Here is a 23,762-nt window from a genome sequence, read left to right as displayed (position 1 = left end):
TCTGGAGAGATCGAAGTTTCTGGCGCTGCTGTCTCTCTGCACCTGTTCACTTTGCCTTCGCTCCAAGCCCCAGACTGTAAGAAGTGGGGTGCGTAACAATGCTTTGCAAAGGCCCCACAGGGCCAGGGCCAGGTACCATCTTGAGCCCCAGTGTCCTCATCTGTAAAGTAGGGTGCCCATCCCTTCCTGTCCTAGTAGCCAACTATGGCTGTGTGGACGCGTCATTTAAAATTTGAGCCTTAACAAAGGGGGCTTCCCTGTCACTTTGTGCACACACAGAAGGGAAAGGGATCGGGTAAGGCCTGTCTGGGGCAACAGCGACTTCCTCACATCTGTCACCATGGCTGTAGGGCCAGGCTGATTTCAGCGATGTGAGAGTGTGCAATGGTGAAACAATAATAAACACTCGGCCCCGCCTCCTTGCTTAAGAAATGAATTCCCAACGCCACCAGGTGTTTTGCTGCCACCTCCTTGTTCCCACCACTGGCTTCTCTACCTTAGAGAAAGCCACTGGTCCGAATCCAGTACTCGCCACGCCTTGGTTTTTGACTCCAGGTTTACCAAACATGTATGCAATATGGTATTTGGCCTCGTGGAATTATATCCTGTGATATATTATGATGCGCACCTGTATCTCTGTGAGCGTGTCACTGCCCCTCACTCCTCCCCGTGAGCACCTCTCCGAACCTCTCTGTCATGTCGGCTCTGAGATAGGAACTGGTCTGTCTCCAGTGTTTTGCTGTAAACATTCTCACACCCATCCCCTAGGACATGCCTGTGTGTGTGTGTGTGTGTGTGTGTGTGTGTGTTTCTCCGAGGTGTATGCCGAGGAGTGGAGTGGCTCAGTCAGACTGTGACCTCCCTGTTCTGATTGCCAGCGCTGCTGCTGCTCCCCTTCCTGACCTCTAAGTGGCCCTGTTCTCCAGAAAATTTTATCAAAAGGGTGGGAAACCATGGAGGTAGAACCGTGCCTCCCAGCCAGAGCCCAGGGTCACCAAAGCCAGGAAGGTTCCAGGCAAGAGGAGCAGTCACCTCAGTTCTGCTGAGCAGGGGTGAGGGGTCCCCCTGACTGGATCTGGAGGCCTCAGCCTGCAGTGCAGTTGATGTCACAGAGTCCTCTGTGAGGTCGCCACTGAGCTGATGGACTCACGCTCAGACAGACCCTGGCAAACGGTTCTCAGATTGAATAGCTCTTTATTTCACCCGAAGTAAGAAAGCTAGAGTGGGGTTTGTTGGGGTGCTCCTGGGGCCCTTTGGGGCTTCTGGCTCTGGGTGTTGTTTCATGGGCTTCTAAAGAGGTCTTCTGAGGTCTTCATGACCTCAGATGTCACAGAACCAACTTCTACTCCCTGACCAAACTCTGCCATCTCCACCATGACCTCCAGGTTGGTCTCTTCCACCCTCTTGGGCACCATGTCCCCGTCGCCACCATGCAGTGAGGCTGCCCCCTTCATGCCGAGCTTGGCCCTGATGTTCCTCAGGAAAGAGCTGAACAAGCTCCTCCTGAATTTGTTTGAGCTCCTGGACTCCTTCTCAAGAGGGGTGTGGCTGATGCCTTTGGGGCTGTGGCCCTGGCTGCTGCTCTTGGCTCTGAGGTGGCCACCTTCTTCATTTTTATTGACTCTGTGTGTCCTGTGGCCCAATAAGGACCGGCTGGACGACTTCTGAGCCATCTTGTCCCCCTCTGTCTTGTGGCGACCTTCGTGTGTCCTGCGGTGGTAGGAACTCCTACTGAGGGGTCTGTCCTCACTCCTCTCCTTCCTTTCCCTGTGCTTTTTGCGGGAGGCCTTGCTGGCCTGGGGGACGCCCTGCTGTCTGGCCTCTGCACCCCCAGGGCCTGCCATGGGGCTTTTGCTTCCTCCTACCCCTATAAAGGTGGCCTCGGCCAGGGCTGTGTTCACCTGGCCAGAATCCACACTTGGCATACCTGATGCCACCCCAGCTGCTGCCGCCTCTCTTTTTGTCCCTCGTGCTGACGCTTCGGCAGACCCCGCAGATCTTATTTCTGGGGTGCATACTCTGGGAATGGCGGTGGATGTACGAGAGCTGGGCTGGTCTCCCTCCCCACTGGAATAAGCAGCAGAGGTGTCCCCGGTCAGCTCGGGGTCCGAGTGGACACTCCGGATGCTGACCTGGTCCCAGGCGTCTCTGCCTTTGTCGTCCGAGGTGTCCCCGGTCAGCTCGGGGTCCGAGTGGACACTCCGGATGCTGACCTGGTCCCAGGCGTCTCTGCCTTTGTCGTCCGAGGTGGCCCCGGTCAGCTCGGGGTCCGAGTGGACACTCCGGATGCTGACCTGGTCCCAGGCGTCTCTGCCGTGGGCGTCCGAGGTGGCCCCGGTCAGCTCGGGGTCCAAGCGGACACTCCGGATGCTGACCTGGTCCCAGGCGTCTCTGCCGTGGGCGTCCGAGGCGGCCAGGCTGGCCCTGTCAGCGTTGGCCAGCTCAAGCAGGCAGGGAATGTCCTCGGCCGGGGTGGCGTAGGTGCCGCTGATACTTTCAAAGGGCGACTGCAGGAGGTGAATGAGGCTCTCCCAGTAGGTGAAGAGGTCTTCGCACGCATCCAGGGGGGGACACAGCTGCAGGTACAAAGAGCAGCCCGTGGTGAACTTCAGGCGAAGCTGCTTCTTCTCACTGTCGTGAACGGAGATCTTAACAAACTTCAAGGGGAGGAGCCTGGTGAGCTCCAGAGGCTCCTTGCGTGTTTTCCTCTTGGGGGCCTGGCTGTGGCACTGTTCACAGCTGGTGGCCTCCCGGGCCAGGAGCATGACGTCAGGGATCGGGATCGGGATCGGGAGGTAGGAGCTGGTGCAGGCCACGCCCACGGTCATCAAGTCCATGTGGTTGTGCACATCTATGAGCTCCCCGCGCTTGGTAATCTGGATGAAGTCGCTCTCGAACATCGGGGCAGACCTGAACATGTAGTACTTGCCCTTGCGCAGCTGCTGCTGCAGCTTCCCCATGCTGGTGCCGAAGATGCTGGCCGCAGAGCCGCCCTTGACTGCATAGCAGGGTAATAGAGACTTACTGTTCATGACCATCTCCTGTCATGACAGGGGCGCCGGCCAGGGGGCCCTGTGTCCTCTGCCTTGGTGTCCTGGGCAGATAAAGGGTCTCTGGTGATCCTGCTTCCCAAAGGTGACTACAGCAGGCCTCTCCTCCCCAGTCCAGCCCACAGGCCCCTCCCGGCCTCAGAACCCCGGGAGAGCAGGCGGGGGGTGGGGTGGCGGGTGTGTGTGTGTGTGTGTGTGTGTGTGTGTGTGTGTGTGTGTGGCAGCAGGGAGCGCTGACCAGGGCCCGGGGAGGGTGTCTGGACCTCAGACGGACTCTCTTCAGAGATGAAAAAAAGCCTCCAGGAGGTTTTCTTCCGGATCAGCGTCCCTCACTTCCAGTCGCGATACTGTTTCTCTCTCCAGGAGGCTACAGTCTGCAGTCGGAGAAAAAGCTGCAAACACTTTGGTCTGCAGCGCTGCACAGCTGTATTTATCCTCTCCTGCCTTTGTGACCTGTCCCTGTCACACACCCCTTTGTTTCTACGCCCTGTGACCCCACAAGGTCAGGACCCACCCTGTCAGGGACCCAGGTAGGCACCAAAATACTTTTTTTTTTTTTAAAAAGGGAAATTTTTGTATGAATGCTTCCCTGTCCACTCCAAATTTAAAAGATTCACCAACTGGCCAGGGACATTAGCACATTTCTGTAATCCTGGGACTCTGGGAGGCTGAGGCAGGAGGATCACAAGTTTGAGCCCGGACTGGACAACTTAGTGACTTAGGAAGACCTTGTCTCAAAAAATCATGTTTTAAAAAAAGGCCAATATATAGCTCAGTGTAAAGTATGGGGTTCAATCCTTAGAACAAAAAAAAAGATTCAACAACTACACAAAGTATAAAAATGTAAGATGATGGGGTGGATTTTAACCATCATGGTTTAATTTTATGAGAAAACCTAGAATTGGTGGTCTTGCTCCTTAGCCTACCATGGATCTCAGTAAATCTAGACGATTGTGAGCTTTAACAATAATTCTGACCTTCAATAATTAATATTTAAATTAATAATTAAGGGTTGCTTTTCCCAGGCATTGTACTGTGTGGTTTGCATGCTACTGTGAGAACCTACTGAGTTTGATACTGTTCTTACCGTTCTCATTTTACAGGTAAACAAACTGAGGTTGTATCATTTACCCGCATTCACAAATTAATGCTATTTTGCAAGTCCAGGTCCAGCTGATCCAAGACCTCTGTTCTAGACTGCTGCAGTACTCTGTCTTGCAAGGAGCTTGGGCCCGTTAAATGTGTTCAAAGAGGATTGATTTGATTGCCGAAAGAGAGCAGTTTGGTGCATTATGAGAAGTTGCATAACAAATTGTGTGTGTGTGTGTGTGTGTGTGTGTGTGTGTGTAATGGAGAACCCAGGACCACTTCTGACTTTGAGTTGGGGATTCAATTACCCAGTGGGTGCCCTCAGTTCCTCCCCTCCATGTATACCCAGAGTGTAGGAGCCCAGTTATTCTCTTAAGGCTCCCATTTTTTGCTCTCTGTTTTCCCATCTTCTATTCAGTGAAATACTGGGCTGTGGGAGCAGGACTGGAGGTGTAAGTTTAAATTCCAGGATCCTGTCAAACACCCTCTGGTCATAACTTCCCTGCCATGCCCCAGTGGTTTGGAGCCATGTACACTGGCGGGGAGCATGTGCCATTATGGCTGCTGCTTTGATGCCATGGCACTCAGCGAGCCACAGAATAATGAAAGCTGGGAGAAGGTCCTGGTCCTGACTCACTTCTTGGGACTGTTATGCCTGAAGCCCCACCTCAGTCACTGCTTGAGGACAAAGGCTCTCTCTCTTCCCTGGATGGATGGACACACAGGATGTAGAGTATGCATTTGCTGCAGCGTTATTCAGCTGGAAGCAGGAACAGAGTGCTGGTGTGAGCTTCCACTCAGATGCAGCTTCACCGCATGCTAAGGGAAAGACACCAAACACAAAAGGCCGCAGATTGTATGGTTCTGTGTCTATGGGGTGCTCAGGACAGCCAAGTGGCAGCCAGGGGCTGGAGGAGGAGACAGGGGTGACTGCCCAGGGGCTGCTTTATGGTTAAAAAATAGGCTTCTGTTATAGAAAGTTCAACTGTGTGACCTTGAGCAGGCTGCTGATCTCTCTCTCCACTTACTCTCCTGCAGGATGGGGGTAACGGCTGTGGTGAGCACTGAATGGGATGCCAGTTTGGATCTGGAGTGTCTCTTGAAGGTCTGTGTCACAGGCTTAGTCCCAGCAACAGTGGGGCTGTTGGGAGGTGAGGGGACCCTTGGGAGGTGACACTCCGAGCAAAGTGCTTAGGTTACTGGGGGGGCCCTGGAGGGAGACTGTGGGACTCTGGCCCCTTCCTCGTCTACTTTCCTGCTTCCTGGCTAGGACGTGAATGGTTTTGCTAGGCCACCCATGCCCACCATAAGGTGCTGGCACCCACAGCCAAAGCAATGAGGTCAACTGACCATTGACTGGAACTGCCAAAACTGTGAGCCAGAATAAACCTTCCCTCTCTTATACACTGATTCACTCAGGTATTTTGCTACAGTGACAGCTAACTAACACATGGTGTGATGTATATAAAGTGCTAGCACATTGCCTATTTGATAAAGGTGAGCTACTATTAGTCCTTAGCAGTGCTTTTCAGGAATTCCTTCCCGAGTGCAGTTTTTCATAAGAAACCTGGAAGAGCTTCCAGAATCAGAGTCACCATGAGACACAGGATACTCGGCATGCTGCCCAGGCCTCCTTTCAGGGGCGTGGGATGGGGAAGAAGAGAGAGCTTGATGTGGGTTTGAGGGGCGAAGGTTTATTCAAAGCTTGTGGGAAGAGATGAGGATCCAGTTGGGAAACAGTTACCACTTTACTTCTTTGTTCATTTGTTTTTGTTTTTGTTTGTTTTTTTTGGTACTGGGGATCAAACTCAGGTCCTTGCGCGGCAGGCGGTGGAACCACTGAGCTAAATCCCCGGCCCACCACTTTACTTCTTGATGGGAAGGACTCAATTCCAAAGCCCCCACCCCGAGGCAGACCTTGTCAGACTCTTTATTCTTAAACAGATGACAGGATAGATGTCAGGGCAACAAGTGAGAGAGGGAGGGTGGGCTTCGAGGCCCTGCCAGTGTGATGTCACCATAGGAGGCAGCTGAAGGCCGGTGTTTAATTATCCTGGTGGCTCCTGCATCTGCATTTACACCCCCGGACCCCCGCCTACCCTCCTCAGCTTCCCTTCTCCTTCAGATGTGAAATAAGATCAACCAAGTGACTTATGGTAAATACACATTCGTCTTTTTATTAAAGTATCAAAACATAAACCTGGATACAGAAAACAACTAACTTAAATGCATTTGTTAAAAGAACTCATGGTCACACTAACCACACAGTGCACTTCTCAGGTCAGGTGTTCTCGCCATTGCCAATTCTCCCTTCCCCTAATCCCCTGCTGTCCGTGGCAGTTTACGGTGGTGTTGAGTCTCACAGCGGCTGGCACAGGCAACTCTACCCGTGGTCAGAGGGTCGACGCAGGCTGTATTAGCCTTCCTGACACGGAGACACAATACCCAACACCCACGACTTAAAGGAGTTTACTTTGGTTCCTGGTTTTAAGGGATTCAGTCCATGGTTGGCTAGCTCTAAAGGAGAAACATCATAGTGGAAGGGCATGGCAGGACACAGATGTTCAGCAGATGGCAGTGGGGCAGCAGAGCAGGGGAACAGTGCAGAGGCAGGGGCCTGGGATCAGGTAGAGTCCCTAATTTCACACCTTCGTGACCCACTCAGAAGTGTGCTTTCCTAATCCCCTGGGTGGCTCCCAAGCCAATCAAACTGACATAGTCAAGCTTAACCAGGAGACTTTCCCTTCCACCCAGATAAGACACACAGATTACATATGAAAGAACGGGGAATGGTGGTAGCATGGGGTGACTCTCTACAGAGGAACAGCCCCCATGGGCAATTCAAACAGCAAAATTAGTAAGCCTGCATCATACGTGGTCATTGAAAGGAACTATCCATGAGTTCAGAGAAGCAGGCACACCGTTCAGGCCAAAGAATGAAGTCAGTGTGCAGAACATCACAGTGAGAGAAGCAGAGCGGTCAGTTTCATCTCTGGCCCGGGTGTGGTATATATGTGCTCAGGCAGAGAGCAAGGGAGCCTGCTTCTATTCCAGACCCGAGGGGTCATCTGGCCTGGGAAGTCCAGAAAATTAAGTGGAATACCTTTCTGGGAACTACCACATCCATCCTGCCCCACGCTGTTCTCTCTCCCCCATCCCCTTCCCATTCTTTTTAGTGATATATGGAATATGTTTACAATACGGAGACACACATTTGGATGTCACAGCACTTGTAATCCAAGCAGATAATTCCTTCAGAGGAGCGCAGTGCCGGAAAGGATGGTGTCAGAGGCTAGAGTCGGACAATTGTACCTCGACACCAATTCAGATTGTCACGGAGAATTCTGTCTCTAGAATTCAACAAATTTTGAATACCCTCTTTGCCCATGTTTCCTCAAATCATCTGTCATCCTTAGGAAGCACAGATTCCCAGCTGCTGGAAAATGAAGCTTGAAGTTCATGTGATAAAGAGAAAAATACTTAATTCAGATTCTAAGAATTATTTGACCTAAATCAATTTCAACTTGAGGAAATGGGGTCAACTCTCTCTACCCTTCAAGAACCACCCTGGTGATTAAAAAGTAAATCTTGAAGAATTAAATTATGTGGCTGCTCAGCTTCCTTATGCACAGTTAGGAAAAAATAAGTGCAGAGCATCAAAGGCTGTCGGAATAACTCAATTTAGTGCTGGTGGCAAAGCATTGCTGAAAAGGGACTTTATAGGCAGTGAGCTTTGCTCAGGGGAACCACAGCTCACTTCAATTGGTATCCAAGAGAAAAGAAGAGGTCTTTCTGATGAATAATTTTATGACTTTTAACTGCATGCGTACTGCTTGAATCTCAAATTATTTTAAATGAGAACTTAAAAAAGGCCCACCTGTTAAATGAATAAAAAGTTCTAAACAGCTGCCTAATAGAACAAAGAGATTTGGATTAAAATGCCAGGGATGGGAAAGGAGCTGGACTTTATTGAGACAGCAGTCCCAAGGCACATGTGCAAGGTTGAGTTCACCCCTGATGGAATCAGGGGTCTTAGTCGGTTTGGGCTGTCGTAATACTATACCTTAGACCAGGTAATTAAGAAACAACAGAAATTTATTTCTCATAGTTCTCGAGAGGCCACGATCAAGGGAAAGAGTGAGTAGCAATATCACATTTTATTTTTAAAATAGTACATATTTATGGTGTGATATCTGGGTATATGTACACAGTGCACAATGATCAAATCAGAGTAACCTGTATTTCCATCACCTCAAACACTTGTCATTTCTTCGTGTGGGGAACATTTAAAATCCTCTCTTCTGCCCATTTAAAATATATTAATTGTTGTAAACTACATTCACCTCTGTGCTATAGAACACTAGAACTTGTTCCTTCTAACTGTATTTTGGTACCTGTTTCTAACTTCTCACCCCTCTCCCCTTTTTCCAGGGAACCACTATTCTATTGTCTACTTTTGTGAGATCAACATTTTGTTGTTGTTTTTTGAGACAGGGTCTCCCTATGTTCTAGATTGGCCTTGAACTTGCTATGTAGCCCAGGATGGCCTCAAACTCATGATCATCCTGCCCCAGCCTTCTACAGTACTGGGATCACAGGTGCACACCACAGAATTTGGCTGAGATCAACTTTTTTTTTTTTTTTTGGTACCGGGGATCGAACTTGGGTCCTTGTGCTTGCACAGCAGGTGACGAAACCACTGAGTTAAATCCCTGGCCTGAGATCAACTTTTTAAGCTTCCACATATGAGTGAGAACGTACTATATATGTCTTTTGGGTGTGGCTTATTTCACTTAAAATCTTGTCCTCTAGGCGTATCCATTCACACCTTTTAAAACATGGCTAGTCCCATTCACCAAGGCTCTGCTCTCATGACTTAATCACTTCCTAAAAAGCCCCACCCCTCAATTGCAATGGTGATTAAATTTTAACATATGAACTAGGGGGGCATGTTGAGATCTTGCAGACGACACTGGACTTTGGGATTTTATAGGTAACCAACTCCATCCCTCTTTGTTTTTCAGGTGAAAACATACAGGCCAGAACACAGGTGTCCTGGTAGTTTCCTATTCCCATTCTATTCAGTGTCTAGACATGCTCCAAGTTAGCATAGCATGGAGAAAAATTAGTATTTGATGAAGTGCTTTGTTCTGTGGGATTAACGAAAGACAATGATTTATATGTTAATCTTCCTGGATGATATTTGCATTTTAAAGGAAAGTTTCAGTACTTTCAGCCAGAAGAAATGAGTGAAGGCAGGGCTTTTCAGGCAACTGGATAAGGATGGACAATTACTGTGCTTTCTTCTGATACCTTCCATATCAAATGAGCAGATGTGTATTTATCAAGCTGTTTACTGAGTCATGTGGAAGGAAAGCTGCCTTGTACTGGAAGATTTGAATTCTTGTCCTGCTCTTATTTAAAATAATTTAATGTTCATACAGTATGTGTGTGGCTGAAAGTCATAAAATTATTACCTGGAAAGTGAGGCAGGAGACAGTGTGGGAGACATCCTAGGCTCACAACAGACAAGATGCCTTCTGAGTTTTGGAGATCACAAGACCATCCTGCTCTCATCGTATTTCCTTAACATCTTGACATAAACCTGAGAAATATGCTTCTATATCTTCACCATAGCATCCTGACATGAGCCTGAAAAATATGTTCCTGCCTTATCACACTTCCTTGACCTCTGGCATGAACTTGCAGAACATGCGTTCTAGCTGCTTTAGAGTAACCGCACATCATTCCAATGTCATCAACATTTTGCTTTTGATCCCCCTGGTGGGCTTTGGTAGCTACACAGGTTCTGTTTAGGCCCCTACAAGTTCACAAACTCCCCCCTACTTGAGGATGGAGATTTACAGTTGAGTGAGAAGAGGCCATTAGTTACCACCTCTGACCACTCTCCAAATTCGAGGAAAATAAAAGTAAAGCTAACCCTGGAGCTCACTGCAATTGTCATCTTCAGCTCTGCCAGCCTTCCCTTCTTGAGGGTGTGCTTTCATTACTGCCAGGTGCTATCTCTGGGTGCTGGAATTCCCTGTGTGTACTTTAACTTCAAATCTAAAACAGATGCTTCCCTGAGTCAAACTCCACTCTTTGGAGTGTACTTTCTTTTTTTTTTTTTTTTGGTACCGGGGATCGAACTCTGGACCTTGCACTTGTGAGGCAGGAGCTGGAACCACTAAGCTAAATCCCTGACCCTGTACTTTTTCTTTAATAAATCTCTGCCTTTCTTAATAGTTCTATGTGTCCTGCTCAACATTTTGTTTAGGGTACAAAGATCCTGGCTATCTGGTGAGGCTGAGGCCAACTGTCCAGTAACAAAAGGATCTGCCACCTAGTGAGCCACCTGTGACCCGGGGAATTGGGTTACCCAGGTGAATCTTCGGACAGCTGTGCAAATGGATATTTGCCATGAGTTTCTTCTCTTTCAAGGAAGCCAGGAGCAACATACAGACGCATGAAAGTGAACATCCTTTGTGAACTGGGAACTTCGAGTGGTGGAGTGATTTTCATTTCGTTGGAATAGGGACCCACTTCTGCTAACGATATTGTCTCTTCTGCCGGGGGCCATCTTTGCTGGCTTGGTCAGTCCCCAGGGCTGCCTTTAAATCTTGGGGGCCTGGAGTGTAATGCAACTCCAGGAGAGAAAAGACGCCTCAGAAATGGGTTGTGGTGTTAGTCAACAAGGCCTGTTTTGCCCACTGTGCAGTAGGCCAATCATCGAAGGAATGCATTTTGCAAAAAAGAAAGCATTTTTCACTGGGGGAGATGGGAAAATAAGCTCAAATAAGGTTGCCCTAGGATACGGTTTAGGGATATTTATGGGACCTTGAAGCAGAGTGGCCTAAGACCTGGGAAATGTGCATGGAGATGAAGAAAAATGAAGTGGTCAGTGGTCTGCATGTGTGTAATCGTACTTCATGGCTCTTCATGGATGCGCATTCAGAAAACGATGGCATTAACATGCTCTGAGGTTGGAATTTGGATCCTCTGACATCACAATGCCACCCACTGGACACTTATGCAGGCCCAAGTGAAGGATTGGTAGTTTCAGCTGGGTCGAGCTGCCTCTAAGTTCCCAGAAAACAACTTAGGCAGCTGTTAGCATCATGATCCACATGGCAGAGGTGCTATTTTAGCAAAGCTAATGGTAATAGGTTGCTTGGTTATGACCTCTAAAATTGGTGATAAAAGCTATAACTAAAAGCAAGTGCGGCTAGAGAGTTTATTCAGGTTTTCCCTTGGTTTTAGTGAGCAGGAACATCATCTCCTGCTCACCCATGCCCAGGCCCAGGGAACCGAGGAAGGCGCTGCAGCCGATGGCCAGGCTTTGGCTTTCCACCTCTTTCTCTCCAACGCTTCTCTTTTATCTGCTTCCTCTGATCTCTAGTCTCAGGCACCATATGTCAGTTCTCCCACTCTGCCTTATCCTCTGCTTGGCTTTTAAAAACTTATGTAAGGCTCTCGTTAGAATTTAAACATTTTTCTTCATATAGATTTTGCATATTTTTTATTAGGCTTACTCTTAGCTTTTTTGGATTGGTATTTAAATGGATTTTCTTTGTATTTTCAGATTAGTTGTATATATAGTAAGCTACTGATTTTCCTATATCATATTTTCATATGTTTATTGCTAGCCACCTGTTGAATTCTATTGATTTTAACAAAGTTTTAAAAACTCAATTCTCTTTGATTTTTCCAAGTATAGAGTCAAAACAATTTTGCCAGGGATTTAGCTTAGTGGTTCTGGTGCTTGCCTTGCAAGCGCAAAGTCCTGAGTTCGATCCCTGGTACCAAAAAAAAAAAAAAGAAAAGAAAAAGAAAACAAAACAAACAATTTGTAAGTAGTTATAATGCTTTCTTCTTATTTATACATATGATTTATGGCTTTTGTTCTCCTACAACAGCGTTGAATCTTAGAGATGAAAGTGGGCCCCTTCCTATTTTCTTGGCGTTTATATTTGGTTTCTGTCCCTCTGATTTTGCATACGATTTGGGATCCTGAATTTGGGTTCTTACCCGAGTTTTCATCAGTTGAGGGTTCAGGAGGTTCTTAGGATATGGGGACCATGATGTTCTGCCCAAGGTCCATCCCTGTAACTCCTATCACTGTCCCATCCTGACGCCTCCTTCATGGAGCCTCTTCCAGCTTGGCTTGTACTTTTCAAAAACTTAGCAAGTGATTTTAGGGGAAAGGAACAATAAAGAAATAGCCAAAGAACTCTAGCATTATTTCAATGGATAGATTTTATAATTAAGGAAATGCGTTATGGATGTATTTTTAAGTATAATTTTGCTTTTAAAAAAATGCTACTCAGATGCTTTTTAGGTGCCCTGAACATAAATCAAGCTGAAAGCAACTTAAATTTTAAACAAGGAGAAGTTATTGAATGGTATAGCTAAGCTACAGGAAGAGTGGATTGTCACTCAGTTCACTCTTGTGCTGGCTTTCTCTGAGGACAGATTACTCTCTCAGGTTGGCCAGTGCCCTGAAGCTGGTTCCACACACATCCTCCTGGCCCTGGGCTGCCCTCTTTAGAGTTAACACTCTTTAAAGTGCCCACACTCTTCTACTGAGCACATGGCATGTTTATCTCATTCAATCCTCAACATGAAGCTACAAGGTGATACAGTTATTCACATTTTACAAATGAAGAAATGGGCCCCTGGTAAAGAACCTTCCCAAACTTACAAAGCCAGTAGATTTGGGATTTGGAGTGATTTTGACTGAGGAGCTCAGGGTCTTAGTCCTTAAACATTCTCTCACCTCTCCCCTTGAGAGAAGAGAGAGAGAGAGGTCTGCTAAGTCCTGCTGGAAACATTCCTGTGTTGTGCCCAGTTTATGAAGTCCCAAAGACCACCAGGAGGCCGTTTCCGATGTAAGCACACGAGGGTCATTTATTCAAGCTTAAGCAGGGACTCTCAACTGTCACCGACACAGCGGATCGAGATTGAGAGCCCCGAGTTCCAAATTAGCAAGGTTTTTATAGAGGTTACAGCAAGCTTCGGTCATTAGCAGCCATATGATTGGTTAACATTTAGCAAGTATGAAGTGTAGAATTTTGATTGGCTAGGCTCATTGGGGGTTGAAGGGGATTACGTATAGGTTTTTACAAGAAAAATGGGGACAAAGGTTAGTGGCCCACTGTCACGTACTGATGGTCAGCAGACATCTTGACTCATGGTCATGACCACCTTGTGTGGATAGTCAGCACGTTAACAGATTGTCCTATAGATAGTGGGCCTGGGACACTTGTTTCTAGGGCAAACAGATGGCTGAGTCATGAGCTTAAGAATCTTGAGTTACAGATCATGTCTTTTGTCCCAGATTAAGCACATTTAATCATTAATTTGAAAGAACAAAGGAGACTGCTCCATTTTGGACAAAATGGAGTCATTCTGGTCCCACATTCACAAAATGGAGTCACATTTGGTCTCACACCTGAGCCCTGGCTCTCATTGGCTGACTTGGTCATTTATAAACCCTTCCCCATTACTGACATCAAAGGGACCAGTTACTGGGATCAGCCCAGCCTTTATCTCATGTGCACTCCAGGGCTATGGAGAAGCCACTGGGAGTGAACTGTTTACCAGAGAAAGTGTTGGGTTGTTCTGGGCACGCGGAATAATAAATGGCTCTTACACCAAGCCTAAATCCTCCACTGCAGACTGAACAGCAGTGATGGTGCTCTGGGAACAAGCCAGGCCTGTTCTTGCCTCCTCATCTTCATGCGCACCATCTCCTCCCTCTGAAATGCCCCTTTCTCCATATCCCAGGCAGTACATCTGCTTCTTTCTGAGTGTAGCATCTTTCTTTAGGTTGCCTCCAGCTTCTTCCTGCCTAGTGATTTTGAGAAGCAGCTCTGCAGATTTCTCCAGCCACTTGATTAATGAGAGGGTGGTTTCATTTTCTGAGGAAAAAAAAAAAAAAGAAAGAAAAAGGAACAGCTTCCTCTACTCACATTTCCTAATTTTACTCACCCCTTAGAACTTTCCAACTGAGGGAACTTTTCTGGGAAAGAGAGCAGCTCAAGGTGCTTGTGGCAAGATATTAGCATATACTGCCCCAGGCAAAGACATCTCTGGGATGCTCCATCTGTTTTGGCAAGTTCTCTTATGTAAGTGACAGCTGAGGGTATTTTTAAAGAAATGCAGGGTTTGTGAATGATATGTCTTAATAGAAGAACAATGAGACACACCTGCATGCACAGCTTGCTTTGTGGGAGCAGGTTTTTGCTAGAGGGTAATTTGGAGGTGAAGAGACGTTCAGGAGAAATGGCAATTAAGGTGGGGTGGTGGGTGGAGTGACTAGAGAGTTCTTCCGTTTGGGAAGGGCTGTCAGCCCAGACTCCAGCAGAACTTCTCTTGGGGCGGGGTAGCCACCTCCTGAGAGACAGCCCTGAGGGCTTTGCTGGGACCACACACTTCTCATCTTCTCCCACCCATGTCAGAGACCAGCCCGTGTTTAGCTCACCAGTGGTGCACAGTATAATCTCTAAGCTTGGGAGTAATAATGTTTATTTGGAGAGTGTAGAGGTTGTAAAAGGTGGTTTCAAAAGGACTTGGCAGTCTTTCTGTTAAAGGGTAGGGCCAGGACCCTTCCTTTTGATTCTGGGCAGATTGTGAGTGCCTCAACTGATAGAGTATGGTGGACAGGCTAGGTCATGGAAGGTTGTGCGGTTTCCACTTGGGGCTCTCGCAATATTCCCTCTGCAGGACCCCCACCCCCTCTCCTCATCACGGGGGAGCCTTCTTTCAGGGCCTGACCACCAGGCTGTGAGAAGCCCAATCCACATGGACAGGCCACGTGGGGGTGCTCTGGCCAGTCGTCAGCCATCTCAGCCCAGGTCCCGGTCATGGGAGTGCACAAACCACCTTGGAAGCTCCAGGTATCGTGGTGGACAGAAGAACAATGGCCCTGGTGCCAGGACTCCTGATCCTCAGAATCTGGGAACCAAATAAAATGGTGATTGTTTTATGCTGTGAAGTCTGCTGTGGTGTTTATTATATAACAAAGGCAATAGGAGTAGTCAGAATCTCTTGGTAGCCACTACAATTGAGGGCCTGGTACCTCTTCAGCTTCTAGTGCCAAAGAGTGAGGATTGTATGAGGTTCCATGTTGGCTGGGTTTCTTTGCAAACAACTGGGCACTTAGGGTACTTGGTATTATTTTATAAGGCTTCCAGAGTGTACAAAAATGATGCCATCTTGTCCAAGAACATTTTCCCGGCTTGGATGGAATCTCCTGCAGTTCCCATGGCATTTGGGAACTCTGCTGTACCCTGATGGAAAGTCCTGCTGGAAAATTCCAATGGAGCTTTTTCCTCTCCAGCTATCTTTAGTCCCTATGAAGCAAGCTCCAGCACCCCATTGCCAGAATTTGAGAACCTTTCTGAAGGTTTGATCTCAATGTCTTTCCTCTTCTTGCCGTCTTTGTCTTCCGGTGACTGAATGCAATGGTGGTTTTAGACCACTGAAGCTTGAAGGATTAGTACTAGTCAATCACCAAATGGTGGTTAAGTATCTACTCTTTTTAAGGAACAAAACCCAATACAACTCATTCCATGCTCTAGGAGCTAGGAATTTATTTGGTTAAAACAGACACAAGCATATAAAGTAAAACAGCACAAAGATTCTATTGCCAGCATTGATAAGCACTTTCATCTAGGAGAGTGAGTAGCAGGTACTTTTCATCTGCTTTCTGTGCCTGGTAGAGCCTGGGAATCTCTTTTATAATACATATAATTATAAAGGAAACTATCATATTGAAATATGCTCTCCAAACACTGAAAACAAAACAAAGCAGATTTGTGAATATAGTGACAGCTTATTTTTGTATAAACCCATTAAATAAAAATCTAGCAATACTTTTATAATCACCTCAACTTTGAAGCACTCATGAGGCTAACCCCTGAACTACAGCTCCTGGTGCTCTTCTCAGAGTGGCCTTGGGCCTTGCTGCCCAGGGCCTAGTCTTCTGTCCCACTGGATATTGTTGAGCCCTTTAGAATTCACACAGTGTGTTTGCATCCATTGGTTCCTATGCCTTGTGAAGTGGGTGGCGTGGGTTGATTGTATCCCAAGAAGCCGCAGTTGAGCCACAGAGCCAGAAGGCCATTCCACAGGCCTAAAGAAAGGAGTCTTTTCTACTTCACCTGTACAACTTGGCTCATTTTGCCTGCAGTGACAAAATACCATAGCCTAGGGGGCTGATAAACAATGAAATTCATTTCTCCCCATCCTGGAGCTTGGGAAGACCAAGCCCAAGGCAGGTGCTATGTCTGGTGAGAACCTGCTTTCTACCTCATAGAGATGTTCCTTCTGGCTGTGTCCTCCAATGGTGAGAGGGGCAACTCTCTGGAGCCTCTTTAGGAAACGAATTTCATTCTGTTATACTTAATCGCAAGAGATTATAGAGAATCACCACACTCTGAGCCAAATTTTGAGTCTTTTTTATTGTCAGCTGGCGGTCAAGAGCAAGCTCCTGCTCGGAAAACTCTCCATGATGAAAAACATCTTGCGGGCTTCTTTTAAGAGGCTCTTCTAATGGGGGAGGTTTCAGGGAGAGGGGAAGTGCAAGCAGAGTTTCACAGAAGCAGAAGTTTGCTAAGTCAGTGGTGGTTAGGGGAAGTTTCACACAGTTTAGTTGAAACAAAATATCACACAGGTGTGGAGTATCCTCTTTACAAGGTTGTAAAGCCAACCTAGTGGCAGATTGCTCTACCAAATGGGAAGGTGTACCGATAACAGATAACATAGAGCTGCAGACTGCAGGATGCAATGGTCTGTCATGCATTGACTGAGGGGACTCCCAAGGGGGAAGGGAGAGGCGGCCACCTGGAATCACTCTCCTTTACATGAAGGGAGCCGGGTTGGCTATCACAATTCACCTGGTCACCCCACTGCCTAATGCCATCACACTGAGGTTAGGTGTCATCATATACACTCAACTTTGATGCAGCTGGGAGCTTGAAGCCCTTGATGCACTGGCCTGGGTTAGGGCTCCCTAAACTCCCTAGGTGGCTCTATCCTGGCATCTCTGAAGGAGAACCACTGCCCTACTTTCCGGTGGAGTTCTGTAGGAAAGCTTGGGGGCTCCTGTGGGTTTGCGTCTGGATTTCCTAACCCTTTGGCTATGGGATCCTGAGCAAATGGCAGCATCTTTGATCCTCAATTTTCTTATCTATAAAATGGGGGAAATTGAGAGATTGTATGAGACAGTGTGTGCAATACTCTTAACGTACCATAAGAATGCAACAAAGGGTAAGTGTCCTGGTACTTGAGATTGTTTTCCTGACACAAATGAGGGAAGGTGGGGGAGAGAATTTAGTCCATGAAGCCATCCCTGTCTTACTCTTTGTTCTGTGTTCCTGTGTGGGTCTGGATCCAGCAAACCAGTGCATACCTAACCCTTGTGTCCAAGAAAAGGCAGCTTGGGGCGGGGGATGTAGCTCAGGGCCACAGCACCTGTGGCAGGTGTGAGGCCCTGAGTTCAATTTCTCTTACCAAAAGAAAAAAAAAAAGAAAAGGGGCAGCTTGGCTGTCCCCAGCCCCTGTGCCACAGCAGCTAGAAACAAGGCATTTATTACCCAGGCAGAGGGAATGCAAAGGAAAACACTTCTGCATAAATAAATGAAACCCTTTTACTTTATTAAGTGCCTTTCTCATGTAAAAAAAGTGCTCACACATTCACTTTCCACGGTGGCTGCATTACTATTATTTTCAACACTCTGAGGACAAAATGAGATTAGGTGTGGGGAAGGGGCCACGGGAAGATGAGCATTCAAGTGCTGGATTTAAATCCAATTCTGCAGGTTGAGCCTGTGTTAATGCACTATTATAGGATTTGGAGGCAAGGGCCTCTGTGGCTTAATCCAAGGTTTCTCCAACATCTGGGTCATTGGCAATGTCACTGCTGCTTCCATTCTAACTACATCAAGGGGGTAGTCAGGGAGAGAGCTAATTCTTAATTCCTACAATTGCTTGCCTTGAAGGCACCAAGTAGACACTCCTGCCAGCGAGCTTCTCTTGATCACAGGAGACCTGAAACAGAAATGGTTTAACCCTTTCGGATGACTAGAGAGGGGGCCAGGAGTACACATGCTTGGTATCTTTCTGCTCCATCTGGATGAATTTTAAAAAGAAGAGCTCAAGGATCAAAGAAGGACGCACATTTAATTACCTGGCTGTAGCCACAATCTGCTCAGCCTTCCAGGAGGCCCGAGGAGCATAAGCATGAAGGAGGCAGATTGCGTGCGCCAAGCACGCATTCATCAAAGGGTTACGTGCAGGGTGAGTGGTATAGTGATGGGGAACTCAGCCCCTTCCCAGAGGGAGCTCAGATTTTAGCGTGCACACAACTGCAATAGAGGGTTCCACTGTGACTGGGGCCTTAAGAGAGCAGGGTGGACACTGTTCCTGGGTTGCCCTTTTAGCCATTCCCAATCTCTCTTTTTTTTTTTTTTGGTACCGGGGATTGAACTCAGGTCCTTGCGCTTGCACAGCAGGCAACGAAACCACTGAGCTAAATCCCTGGCCCCTCAATCCCTTTTTTTTCCTCTTTTCTTTTTCTTTTTGGTACCAGGGATCGAACTCAGGTCCTTGCGCTTTTGAGGCAGGCAGCAGAACCATTGAGCTAAATCCCTGGCCCCTCAACCCTTTTTTAAATCTATTCTAGAGGTCAAAGGAGTTAAATGCTCTTTTCTACTCTCTTTTCTGACTAGTAGTGGTCCGAGATGCAGTCTGAGATCATGAATTGTAACTAGAACTTTCCAAGGAAATTGCAGGAAAACTTTTGTTCTCCTGATAAAAAAAGAGATGTAGATGACCCTGCTTCTCCTTCTACTTGGAAAGCAAGTAAACGCCTGCCTGTACAGTAGCGAACCTGTTACCACCAGGCTCTCAAACAGGTTCATTAATAACCAGTCCCAGGGCATGAATAGCAATTCACATCATTATGTCAACTACCAGGAATAGCAGTCCAAACACTTCTCCTCCCCTGCATGCTGGCTACAGTGTTACAAGTGAGACAGAAGACATGTAATAAGTTACATGAATTGGGCTGGGGATTTAGCTCAGTGGTTCCGCCACCTGCCTCACAAGCACAAGGACCTGAGTTCGATCCCTGGTACCAAAAACCAAAAACAGAACCAAAAAAACAGTATAATAAATTACATAAATTGGAGTTAATACTTATTGATAGGTGGCAAGGGATAAACATGATCTAGGATCCATGATGAGTGAGTCCCCCCAGGCTTGAGACAGCTATCTGGGTCACATAGAGTCTTGACTGCTCATATTTACTTGCAACAGAGTTGAGGGACCCTGGAAGATGACCTGTCCCAAGTTATACGCATGACTCACTGGGAGTGATATGGAAAAGTTTTAGATAACTTAATAGATTGAATATTAAGGTAATTGTAGAAGCAAAATAAGTAATGTGTTCTTTTTGTTTGTTTGTTTTGGCACCGGGGATCGAACTCTGGTCCTTGCGCTTGCACAGCAGGCGGTGAAACCTAAATCCCCAGCCCAGTAATGTGTTCTTTTAAGATTTGCTTTTCCCACAACTCCTTGTTTAAGGTGAGGATTATCTGACTCTAACCCATAACTTCATTAACCTAACAAAGTTACCAGGCCAGGGTGAATTTACAACGTATATGTGCCTATCTTGTGTCTGTGACTTGTAAATAGGAACTGGAATTGTATTTACATCAAAGACCACTAGGGATGAGATAATGGCTAAAAAGGATATAAAAAGGGAAACACTGAACAAAGGGGGGCAGATACTGACCAGACTGGTTTCTGGTGTTCCCGACCGCTCAAGAGAAGAAATTTTATTGTTTTATCCGAATTCTGTGTCTCTGTGTATTTCTTTCAGAGATTTCTGCAACAGGAGGAGCTTTGAAAAAATGCCCTGCTCCAGGGGAGAGAAGAACAAAGCCTAGGCTGTTAGGGGCAGTCGCAGAGAGCTGTCACATTCCCTAGGAGGGATGGGAACAAGGTCCAGGTTGTTTCAGGCAGTTCCTCCTATCCCAGAATCCTGCATTCACAGTGCATTCTATAGTTATTTTGAGAACATAGGCAAGAAGATAAGGGGTGAGGGAGGCTGGGTCAGTCAAGGCCATCCGGGGATCATCTGGCAGAAGCAACAAGCCTAAGACAAAGGCCTCTGTAAAAATGCTGTCCTTGATATTGTCAGCCCTCCAAACCAAAGCTGGCAGCTGCCTGCCTTCAGGCTCATTATGTGAGAAAAATAAGTCCCTATTTATCGAAGCCGCTGCAAGTCAAGCTTTCTATTCTCTGCAGCAAAATACAGAAAAGTACAAATAGAGTGTCAGGGGTTAGCAAGGTGCCGGGGTTGGCAAGGTTGGCACAGGGTGGGTCAGGGAAGGCTTCCTGGAGGAGATGCTAGTATTTGAAGTGGGATTCAAAAGTCTTCCCAGTGAACTAGGTAGAGAAGGGAGGAGAGCAGCCACAGTGTGAGTAAAGGAAGTCAGAAGTGAGGCGTAGCTGGGGAGGAGGGGTGAGCCAGTGTCCACTGGTTCTATAAGCTGTAGAAACCACACCCAAACTGGAGTGAGCACCCAGGAACAATAACTGGCTTGTGTACTTGGCAACCCCAAGAATGGGCTCACTTCAGGCATATCTGGATCCAGGAGCACAGATTTGTATAGTCAAGAGCGTTGTCTTTTAAGTTTTTTCTTTCTGGCTTTGTTCTTGGGGTGCTGTCACTGAGTGGAAGATAAGATGACCAGGATCAGTGTGAGACCCATTCTCTCCCACATGGAAGCACCTGTAGCCTAAGCGTGGACTCTTTATGGTCATGTTTCAGGTCTTGCCGAGATCACTGTTGGCCTTGGTTGGTTCACTCGGGATCGAGTCAGCACAGCGAGCTCAGCGGGTTTCTGAGGGGGGAGCTTGGGCAAGGTTGCCACCTGCCATGTCCTTGCTAATGGGGCCACTTGGAGTAGGGGTAGGGTCCCCAAGGAGCCAGGAGAAGGTGGTGGTTAAAGCATCGAGGGGGGTGGACACATCTGTAGTGACATAGACCTAGACAAGCAGGAAAGTGAGGTGCAAGAGAAAGGAACTAGATCTGCCCCTAGCACTTAGCTCACGGTTGCCCCACGTACTACAACTGTTCCCCCTCCTCTACTTGAAACCAGAGCACACGAGCCAAGGCAGGGCCATGCTGTGTGGTCAGCACCCCCTCCAGGGCACAATGCAAGGATTCTCGAGAGGTTGCCTGTTGTGCCCAGATCGTGAAGTTCCAAAGACCACCAGGAAGCCGTTTCCGATGTAAGCACACGAGGGTGGTTTATTCAAGCTCCAGCAGGGACTCTCAACTGTCACCGACGCAGCGCGTCAAGATTGAGAGCCCTGACTCTAAAACACCAGGGGTTTTTATAGAGGTTACAGCAAGGCGCGGGGTTTTGAAAAGGCGCGGGGTTTCAAATTACACGCAAATCACACAATTGGCTAGCATTTAGCAAGTTTTGAAAGTTTAAACCTAATTGGCTGGGCCTTGCGTGCTGAACTGCAAACGGCTGCTCAAGTCATCGAAAAGAACATCTGGGATACTGGGGTATTGGGGTAACTATTGATTAGCTATTGCAGGCCATCGAGAAGAGCATCTGGGACATTGAGGCAGCTACCGATTAGCTGTCGCTAGGCTAGTTGCTAGGGGACTGTTGGACATTATCACAGGCAGGTGGCCAAAGTGCATCTTGTGGTTTTTCTTGGAACTAGAATTTATGTCCAGGCCACCTTTACTCTAAAATGGGGCCAAAATTTTAAAATGGAGTCACTCAGGTCTCACATACCCTCTCACAGAACTTTCTTTCTCATTTATCACTTTCTCCTTGCCTTCACCTGCCTTCCAGCTGGACTTGTGGCCATTTTCTTGCTGCTAGAGACACATAGCACTCATCCTGTCAGCTCTCTGTTTTTCATCAAAGCACAGGCTGCAGGAGAGGGATGAGGGAAATAGCAAAGACCAGGCTGCTTTCCTCATTTCTGGGTGGCAATGGGACATGTGGCATCCAGCGTTCCATGTCTTCTGGTTCCCTGACTCCCTGCTCTCACTGTCTCTCTAGGAGCCCTGCAGGCCCTGGTTGGGGCCTCTGGAATCCCCTGTGGCCCTTTTGTCTACCAAGGCACCCACAATGGCCCTATCACTTCCTCTGACGAGCTGGAGACTTTCTGAGCCTTCGCCTCACAGCCTATGGCATTTGCAGCTCTGGGCAGCTCAGGAGAGAAACCTCATTTGGCGGCGCTGAGACTCCTTGTTTCTATGTGGCTCGTGGATCCCCTACTCCCACTGCATCCCTTTGCCAGAAAGCCAGGCGAAAAATCTGCCTTCTTCCCACCTTTGCCCCACAACTGTTTGTGTGTTTGTTTTTTTTTTTTTGGCACCAGGGATCGAACTTGGGACCTTTCGCTTTCGAGGCAGGCAGGGGAACCACTGAGCTAAATTCCCAGTCCTTTCCTCCCACCTTTTGAAGCAATCCTTTTTTTCTTCTCACAATTTCTTTTTATGTTGTTAGTTTTTTTTTGTTTTGTTTCTTTGCCTATTTGTTTATTTATCTACTTGAGACAGGGTCTCCATATGTTGTTCAGGCTGGCCTTGACCTCACTATGTAGCCCAGGTGGGCCTGGAACTTGTGGCAATCCTCCTGCATCAGCTTCCTGAGTGATGGGATTACAGCCATGTGGCACTGCACCCAGCTTTTTAAAAAAAATATATACAGATCTTTTGCTGTCATTGAAGCTTGCCTTCTCACATACCTCTTGGCTCTTAGAAAAGTACTTTTGTTGGAAGCAGCAAATGCAGTGGAGAGAACTAGCAGTTTTGTAGTGAGAAGAGTTTTCTGTTTTTTTGTTTTCCCGGTACTGGGGATTAAACTCAGGACCTTGCACTTACGAGGCAGGCACGATGCCACTGAGCTAAATCCCCAGCCTCTGAGTTTTCTGTTTTAAGTCCTGTACCATCACTCTCTACTGATATGGAAAAGTTTTAGATAACTTAATAGATTGAATATTAAGGTAGTTGTAGAAGCAAAATAAGTAATGTGTTCTTTTAAGATTTGCTTTTCTTAGGGCTGGGGATTTAGCTCAGTGGTTTCGATGCCTGCTGTGCAAGCGCAAAGACTGGAGTTTGATCCCCAGTACAAAAAAAAAAAAAAAAGATTTGCTTTTCCTGTAACTCCTTGTTTAAGGTGACGATTATCTAACTCTAACTGGTAACTTCATTAACCTACGAAAGTTACCATGCCAGGGTGAATTTACAATGTATATATGCCTATCTTGTGTCTGTGACTTGTAAATAGGAATTGGAATTGTATTTACACATCAAAGACCACTAGGGATGAGATAATGGCTAAAAAGAATACAAAAAGGGAAACACTGAACAAAGCGGGCGGATACTGACCAGACTGGTTTCTGGCATTCCCACCCGCTCAGGAGAAGAAATTTTATTATTTTATCCAAATTCTGTGTCTCTGTGTATTTCTTTCCAAGATTTCTCTAACACTATCATGGTCTTGTGCAAGTTACTTGGGCTCTGTTTTCCACCTGTACGATGGGGAGAATGTTAATACCTACCTCATGTCATTTAGG

General features: G+C 47.1%; 1 protein-coding gene and 1 long non-coding RNA gene across 3 annotated transcripts; one reads left to right on the top strand and one right to left on the bottom strand.

Moving 5' to 3' along the window:
• Positions 1–1,180: 1,180 nt before the first annotated feature.
• LOC101705254 (Golgi-associated RAB2 interactor protein 4-like) lies at positions 1,181–3,553 on the bottom strand. 2 transcript variants are annotated; one of them, XM_013065458.3, is made up of 2 exons: positions 3,289–3,553; positions 1,181–3,094 (listed from the first exon to the last, which is right to left on the bottom strand). In XM_013065458.3, exon 2 carries the CDS (start codon positions 3,036–3,038, stop codon positions 1,281–1,283), a length of 1,758 nt encoding a protein of 585 aa, XP_012920912.2. In that variant the 5' UTR covers positions 3,039–3,094; positions 3,289–3,553; the 3' UTR covers positions 1,181–1,280. The 2 variants fall into 2 exon arrangements, with proteins under 2 accessions (XP_012920912.2, XP_021099908.2); XM_021244249.2 differs by having other exon boundaries at positions 3,314–3,553.
• LOC110345733 (uncharacterized) lies at positions 3,415–15,530 on the top strand. Its single transcript, XR_015449139.1, has 4 exons — positions 3,415–3,580; positions 5,178–6,295; positions 14,137–14,266; positions 14,865–15,530. It is a non-coding gene; the product is annotated as an uncharacterized LOC110345733 (long non-coding RNA).
• The last annotated feature ends 8,232 nt before the right edge of the window (positions 15,531–23,762 follow it).

This window comes from Heterocephalus glaber, unplaced genomic scaffold, assembly GCF_053883595.1.
Source record: "Heterocephalus glaber isolate CG9 unplaced genomic scaffold, H.glaber_assembly_v1.0 deba00000621, whole genome shotgun sequence".
Taxonomy (NCBI): domain Eukaryota; kingdom Metazoa; phylum Chordata; class Mammalia; order Rodentia; family Bathyergidae; genus Heterocephalus; species Heterocephalus glaber.
The sequence above is the reverse complement of the archived record's forward strand: the minus strand, read 5'-3'. Positions and strand labels throughout refer to the sequence as shown.

Coding starts and splice junctions, on each gene's coding strand:
- LOC101705254 (XM_013065458.3), bottom strand. CDS start 3,038: ATGGTCATGAACAGTAAGTCTCTATTACCCTGCTATGCAGTCAAGGGC.